The 7,739-nt window shown below is 27.8% G+C and overlaps 1 protein-coding gene across 1 annotated transcript; it reads right to left on the bottom strand.

Annotated features, from left to right (window-relative positions):
- Positions 1-3,826: 3,826 nt before the first annotated feature.
- LOC111678211 lies at positions 3,827-7,398 on the bottom strand. Its single transcript, XM_023439481.2, has 8 exons — positions 6,596-7,398; positions 5,391-5,486; positions 5,018-5,221; positions 4,872-4,940; positions 4,737-4,802; positions 4,595-4,672; positions 4,465-4,524; positions 3,827-4,277 (listed from the first exon to the last, which is right to left on the bottom strand). Exons 1-8 carry the CDS (start codon positions 7,307-7,309, stop codon positions 3,951-3,953), a joined length of 1,614 nt encoding a protein of 537 aa, XP_023295249.2. The 5' UTR covers positions 7,310-7,398; the 3' UTR covers positions 3,827-3,950.
- Between the last annotated feature and the right edge of the window lie 341 nt (positions 7,399-7,739).

Here is a 7,739-nt window from a genome sequence, read left to right as displayed (position 1 = left end):
TCCGGTATTTAATATGTCAAATTAACTTTTCCAATATTAACAATTACTGGCTTGTTGTCTCCCCCTCTTAAAAAAGACCTTGTTTTTTGCATGTTTTTCATTTAAGAAAAACATGAACATTTGATCTATGTTAATGATGTAAAGGCAAAGCTTATGTTGGTTTTTTTCACAAGAGGTTTAATCATGAAAATATATTTTATTAATAACTATGTAAGTAGTTTAGTTAAATAAAATAATTTAAATTTATACAACAATTATGGGTTAAAACAATTATTAGAAAATTATTAGAGCATGTTAGATACGTGTGTTGTTTCGATATTTTTTTCTTAAACTAAATTTATGTTTAAATATTATTTTAATTAAATTATAATTCCTTTTATTGTTTTCATTTATGAAGAATTGTTTATAATTTTAATCCCAAGGATATTCGTCTGTTATTTCTATTAAGTAAACAAATTTATCAACATTTTGAAACATGTTTGTTAATTTGACTTCAAACAGCTTACTATACTTTCCCACGACTATATTGGACATTTTAACCAAGGATTTTATGACTTTCATGGTTTTCAAATAAATACATATGTATTTAATTAACTTTTTATTATCATGACTTGCTACTTTCAAAGGAAAGCTTAAAAACATCAAACCCTGAACAAATCTAATTAATTTTAAAGTCCAACATTTTGTTAGGAGTTTTGTTTTATATTCATGTGAAATTTTTGCAAATTATTATTTCATCATTTATTTTATATGTCAATATTTCAACATTGATATTTTATTATTATGTATTTGTTTCTTCGTTGCTATCTTTTTGAATTTTTTTTCGGTTAATCATTATTGTGTGGTTAGATACAACAATTTTGGCTATTATCTATTGACCACATACATCATATCACGTAAAGAAATGTGAAAACATTATCATAAGTTTAACAATAGGTAAGGTTAATAGTAGGATGTCTAATGCATCAAATCTGAAGAAATAAACCTTGGTTATATTATTTGTAAAATATATAGTGTTTACTGAATGTATTATCTTTTAATATTCAGAAACTTAGTTTACTGGACGTAATTCCTAAGAATTTTCCAATCAATGTTCATAAGGAATGTTATATCTGGAATAATATAACTTCCCAGAAATTTAAATCTAACTTTGACAAACATGTGATATATGCTCTACACAGGCTTTACATTTGTCAGAATTCTCACGTCCAATTTAATATAGCTGTGCCCTAATACTGTGTGAACATTCAGAATACCTATTATCATACTTATCTCAGACTTGCGCATTTTATGGTCTATATTCTAGTCTATAGTCTAGTCTATAGTCTAGTCTATAGTCTAGTCTATAGTCTAGTCTATAGTCTAGTCTATAGTCTAGTCTATAGTCTAGTCTATAGTCTAGTCTATAGTCTAGTCTATAGTCTAGTCTATAGTCTAGTCTATAGTCTAGTCTATAGTCTAGTCTATAGTCTAGTCTATAGTCTAGTCTATAGTCTAGTCTATAGTCTAGTCTATAGTCTAGTCTATAGTCTAGTCTATAGTCTAGTCTATAGTCTAGTCTATAGTCTAGTCTATAGTCTAGTCTATAGTCTAATCTAATCTTTTCTTTGATGTGGTCTGTAGTCTAATCTATTGACTCTTTTTAAGTCTAATCAATAGTGTATTGAAATCTTAAAACTAGATGATCTAGTTAACACCTAAATGATCTAGTTAATGACTTGTGTTTTTAAATTGATCTCATTGAATTAAATAAATAAATATTAACACGAAAGCCATTAACAAAATTTTGATCTTAAATGCAGCATCTTAAATAAATTGTCATATCAAGGAGTGCCAAAGGAATGAATTGCAAAATAAAAGTTAAGTTTTATTTAAATTTTATATATAATTTGATTATTTGCATACAATTTGTTTTTAATACTCAAGTATTAGTTGGTAACTAACTTAAGTTTTTATAACAACAATAGTTTTAATTTTGCCATATACATATTTTTGTTAATTTTATTCCAAATACATAGTCTTTCAAAGTGATTGTCTGCAGTTGGATATAAACTTCGGAGCTCTTAGTTTTAGGGTTCATTCAACTTTTATGATTTTGCTCTAGATTTTTTTGTGTTTTTTAAAATATTAAGCAACAAAGTCTATCAGGTGTTTTTATGTATTAAAAGTTTAGTTTGAAATGTGTATTGTTGTAGTTTTTAATAATAATTTTTTAAATTTTGATGATGTGCATTTTGTATATTAAATGTATGTGTCAGGTCAAGAGGTGTTGCTTTGTAGGTTGATTTTGCAAAAAATGATTTTAAGTTTTCAATCAGTTTTTGAAAAGATTAAATTTTTTAAGTTGTAAAATTTTTTATTTTAGTTTTTAAATAATATGTTTATATTTATTAAAATGTATTTGTATCGACGCTTTTTTGTGAATTTTACTATGTTCCAAAAACCCTGTTTCATAATGAATAATAATTACATATGTTTAACCCGTATTTACTGTCGTTCACTTGTAAAATTTAAATGAGTTTTTTTTGTAAAGAGTAAAAATCTCTCAAGAGTTAATAGATTTATCCGCTCTTAATATATCCCAATAAAATCTTAATTTTTCTAAAGTTAAAGATGGCTATCAGACTCGGGAGTTAACAATTACACAGAGTTATTCAGAAAATAAATTACCTGTAATGTGTTATTCAGCAACACCCCTTTAAAAATATTTGTAGTTGAAGTTCTGTTAATTAAAAATAATTTCAATTATAATTCAAGTAATTGTAGTTGTAATTGGTCAAGCTTCAATTACATTAAATGTAATTGTAATCACGCCTATTGACTACATTAAGATTCAATTGAATAATTGGATATATTTTTTTCATAATATGTTGCTGGGAAATAATATGAGTTTTTGTTAAAAGTTTTATATTTTAAATGATTTCCATTTTTTTAATTAACATTTGTCTTTTCATTTTCAGGTATGTACTTGAATATGAATAGGTTTGTGGTTTATTGGTAAGTTAAACTTAACGATTTGCATTTATATTTGTTCGAAACTTTAAATATTACTAATATCGGCAGTAGAGAATCCAAAACACTACTGCATTTTAAAGGTGTACTGTAATCAGTTTATTTCAGATTAGACCTAGTTCAGTTCTAGTTCAGTTCTAGTTCAGTTCTAGTTCAGTTCTAGTTCAGTTCTAGTTCAGTTCTAGTTCAGTTCTAGTTCAGTTCTAGTTCAGTTCTAGTTCAGTTCTAGTTCAGTTCTAGTTCAGTTCTAGTTCTAGTTCAGTTCTAGTTCAGTTCTAGTTCAGTTCTACTTCAGTTCTAGTTCAGTTCTAAAACCAAGTACTTAACATGATCGCTTATAAATAGGGAGTTATGTAATTAGCTTTGTGTCTAAATAATTTTCAATTCTGTTGAAAACAAAGTTCGAAATCAATATGTCAAGGCTAAAAAATAAATGCTATATATCAAGTCATTGTTATACTTTTCCATTGTAGGGCAGGTATGTAATGATCATTAAAATGTAAGTTGCTGCGTAGTACTATAACATAACAAGTAAAAAATTTTAAGTTGGCAGTGTAGGGTATTATAATGTTTGGGTGAAATAGGCTAAATTTTATATTATTAATTAATTTCATGAAAAACTCGTTTAAACATTTTCATAATGCATCTCAAATTGTATATAAGAAAAAAGATTTATTATACAAGTTTTTTAATTTTCATTTAAATTCCACTCTAATGTCTTTTAAATAACATATATAATTTGAATATTGGAATTAGTTTTATCCTTAAACTCCAAGTCATATTTTAAAAACTATTAACAAAGAAAAACTTTTTTTAAACAAATAAATTTATTAATTTCAATTTATTTAACATAGAGTAAAAGAGTTTAAAAAATTTTACGTATAAAAACTTATATTTTAAGATTTAAATAATTACTACTTAGTTCACTAATACTACCATTATCCTTTAAGACCCGCTGGAGCTGGATTATGGCCCGCCGAACTGCCAGCAAACAAAGAATGAGAAGCATGTGATGCACCTCCCGAAGCTCCCAAAGAAGCATTTAATATTACACTTACTAAACTGCCCACAACATGTGAAACAATTTGTTTTATAAAGGCCGAAGAATCAGAGCCGCCACCTTTATTATAGGTGGGGGTTTTGTCTTTACGTTCTGAGGAGGATTCTTCTTCAGTAAGAGGACGATTTTTTGCTTCCACGAAACTACTTATAAGATTTTGTAAAAATATGAAGGGTTTGGGTGGTTCATCATCTTCTTCGGGATCCTTAAATAAAAAAATAGAAAATGTTAACAATTTAATTTTTTTATTCAAAAATTTTGAATTGAAAAGAAAGAAAGGTGGGGGTATAAAATAATTTACTGCAATTAAAATATTAGTTTACTGTCACAGGTTAGTAAAGAAAGAAACAAATAGACTAAAAAGAAAAAAAAAAACTAAAATTAATAAGTACTGCGCTCAAAGAAGCCACAACAGTTCCCAAAAAGTTGCCTATAAATTGTCCATTATTGATCTGGAAAAAGAAAAAAGAAATCAATTACAAATTATATTAGTGCTTTAATATTTATATGTAAAAAACTTACAGCACCTCCTCCTCCCGAAAGACCATCAAAGGCAGTGCCCACATAAATGCCCAAAACAGTGCCAAAGTTTTTATCGCCCTGAGAAGATAAATACTTTAATATTTCTAAGACAAGTTTTAAAAGTAAAGTAAATTAAACTTACTGCTAATAATCCTGATATCAAGGCAGTAGCAGAACTAATTAAAGTTTCTATATCTAAACCACCAGGCTGAAAACAAAAACAAAAAAAATATATATTAAGATTAAATTATTTAGTATTTTATTTTTATAAACTCACCCCAAAAATCTGCGATATAACACCTGTTAGAGCACCTATTAATGCACCAATATCCGAACCACCTTCACCCTATTGTCAAAGTGAATGTAAAAGTTTACATCTTTAAAATAATTAATTTGTTTTCTGCTCCCATCACTCATACTTACTCCACTTAAACTGGTTATAATGCCAACCAGACCGCCGCCACCAGTTGGTGGCGGCTGATCATCATTATCTAAAAATTCAGGTGAACCATCTTCCTGTTTGGCAGGCTTCATGTCATTGCCATTTACTGCATTTGTTGTGTTCACCATCACAGTAATGGTTGCCTGTTGTTGTGATGATTTGCTGGTATTTCTTTCAATAACATTCTTTCTTAGACAAAAAATTGCATTTCAAATATAAGTTTCATTTTATGAAAAGTTAAAATAAAAAAAATAAAATGTAAATTTTATATTAGAGTTAAGTTAGTATACCCCCGTCCTTTCTATTGCTACAACATAAATCACGTTTAGTTTTGTAATCCTTTTTAACACTCACATTGGCTGCTGCTTCCAGCAATAGATTGTCATCTTCAAGGGAGTCATCTTCGTTGTCTGATTTATGTTCCTCAACCAAATTGTTGCGAAAATCATCCTAAGGTAAAGCAATACAAAAAAAAGTTGGTTACTTAAATGCCAATATACAAGGAAAAGAAAAGTAAAATTTGTTACTTAAGTTGTTTTTGTTAACCAATATATAAAGATAAAGTTATGATTATAAATATGGGATAAAACTTTGTTTGTTGCTTAAGTCTTTTGTTTTTGAAATGTTTGAATTATATTGAAATAACTAGATGTAAGTTATTACTTTTTTTTCTGTTATCACTTTCCATAAAACTGTTTGTTCTAGTTGAGTTCTAGTTCAGTTCTTGTTCAGTTCTAGTTCAGTTCTAGTTCAGTTCTAGTTCAGTTCTAGTTCAATTCTAGTTCAATTCTAGTTCAGTTCTAGTTCAGTTCTAGTTCAGTTCTGGTTCAGTTCTAGTTCAGTTCTAGTTCAGTTCTAGTTCAGTTCTAGTTCAGTTCTAGTTCAGTTCTAGTTCAGTTCTAGTTCAGTTCTAGTTCAGTTCTAGTTCAGTTCTAGTTCAGTTCTAGTTCAGTTCTAGTTCAGTTCTAGTTCAGTTCTAGTTCAGTTCTAGTTCAGTTCTAGTTCAGTTCTAGTTCAGTTCTAGTTCAGTACTAGTTCAGTTAGATCTAGTTTAGTTCAAGTTTGATTCGTTAGAAAAATTTAAATGGAAAATATTTAAACAGAATTTGTTTAAACTGTATATAAAAGAGAAATATTTGATATTTTTATTGTTTTCCAGTAAAGCAAAAAATGTTATATAAAAAAATATTGAACATTTTTTATTGCAAGTGCATTGATTGAAAATTTTTGGTATATTTTATTTTATTATCAGAAAGGATAATATTTTCAAATATAGTGGAATATTGAAAAATCCTCCACCAAAAAAATGTTTAAGAAATATTGCCAAAGAAGAAATTTATTTATATAAATAAATATATTTATATAAATAATTTTTTATTTGACTCTTGAAGAATAAAATACTTATATCTTTCAATTTTACTCTCAGTCCATTAATGTGGATCCTTTGGAATTAAAGTTCGATAGCTTTCTTAGTGGTTGTTGATATCAAAGGATCAATTATGCATTAATAGTATACGCATATCGTTATTATTAACTTTAAATCATTATATTATAATCACCTCTGTCAGCAAAGACTTAATTTGTCTTATACGTGCCGGTTCCTCTTTTTCCGTTTGTCTCTTTTTCAACACTCTATTACTGGCCTTAGCCAAAGGACCATTGTCCTCAGCATGCTCTATCAGGTATTCCAAAGTAAAGTCGATTTTATCATCCACAATATTTTTCATTAAATTAACTTGTTTTAGAATTTGTTTCCTCAACTGAGCCACCCTTTTGCCCACATCACTTTCACCACTTCCTAACACATCATCTGCTAGTGTGGGATCTTTTAGAGTTTTCAAAATATCCAACATTTCTTGTTTAAAAGTTTTGGCATCCTTAGATTTGGTAGCCATATCTAAAGATTTTGTTAAAATATCTAAAGCCTTTTGATCTCTGTTCAATTGGTCTTCGATTTTTTCAATTTTAGGTAAAACTACATTTTTATCACTAATATTGGTATTGAGCAAGAGATCTTTGACCACATCTATAAGATTTTTTTCCATTTGTTGTTCAGCCTGTTTGGCACCATTTAAAATACCAATAGTGGTTATAGCTCTTAATTCTTCGCGTGGTAATTTCGGTTCCAATTTTTTATAGGCCGCCATAGCCTTAAGATAATACGGATTTATTTGAGCCCTTAGATTAGAGTTTTTTTGCACTGGCACTGAACGACATAAATGAGCACTTATTAACAAAGATATCCATATTAAGGATATACAAGGTTTACGCATTTTATATATGTTTTTATTTTTTTCTTTTTAATTTATTGAACTTAACAATTTGTTTTTAAACCGTCCGCAAGAGTTTTCTGTTTATTACTATTTCCATTTTGGGATTTTCCTTTGCATTTATATATGGTATATTGTTTGTTTTCCATCATTAGATTATGGGCGTAGTGGGCGTGTCGCTTAGACTTTATGGGTTTTGATTTTCTATGTTTAATTTGGCGTTCAATTACCTCATTTATGACATATTAAGTGATATACATTTTATTGATTGCAATACGTTATTGTATTTTTCTATTACATTGTTTTTTAAAACATTGGCTTTACTTTTGGTATTATATATTTTTTAAGGGTGATTGATTTTCTTGGTAAAAGAAAAACATGTATGTAAGATATTGTCTGGTCTTTTAGAGTTGTTCATATATATAATTTTATT

The sequence above is a fragment of the Lucilia cuprina genome, chromosome 3, assembly GCF_022045245.1.
Source record: "Lucilia cuprina isolate Lc7/37 chromosome 3, ASM2204524v1, whole genome shotgun sequence".
NCBI lineage: Eukaryota > Metazoa > Arthropoda > Insecta > Diptera > Calliphoridae > Lucilia > Lucilia cuprina.
The sequence above is the reverse complement of the archived record's forward strand: the minus strand, read 5'-3'. Positions and strand labels throughout refer to the sequence as shown.

Excerpts from the sequence above, each read along its gene's own strand:
- LOC111678211 (XM_023439481.2), bottom strand. The coding sequence starts at position 7,309 with ATGCGTAAACCTTGTATATCCTTAATATGGATATCTTTGTTAATAAGT. Across the intron at positions 4,941-5,017 it reads TTATAACCAGTTTAAGTGGA|GGTGAAGGTGGTTCGGATAT; the intron begins GTAAGTATGAGT and ends CTTTGACAATAG. Across the intron at positions 4,525-4,594 it reads TTTCGGGAGGAGGAGGTGCT|ATCAATAATGGACAATTTAT; the intron begins GTAAGTTTTTTA and ends TTCTTTTTCCAG.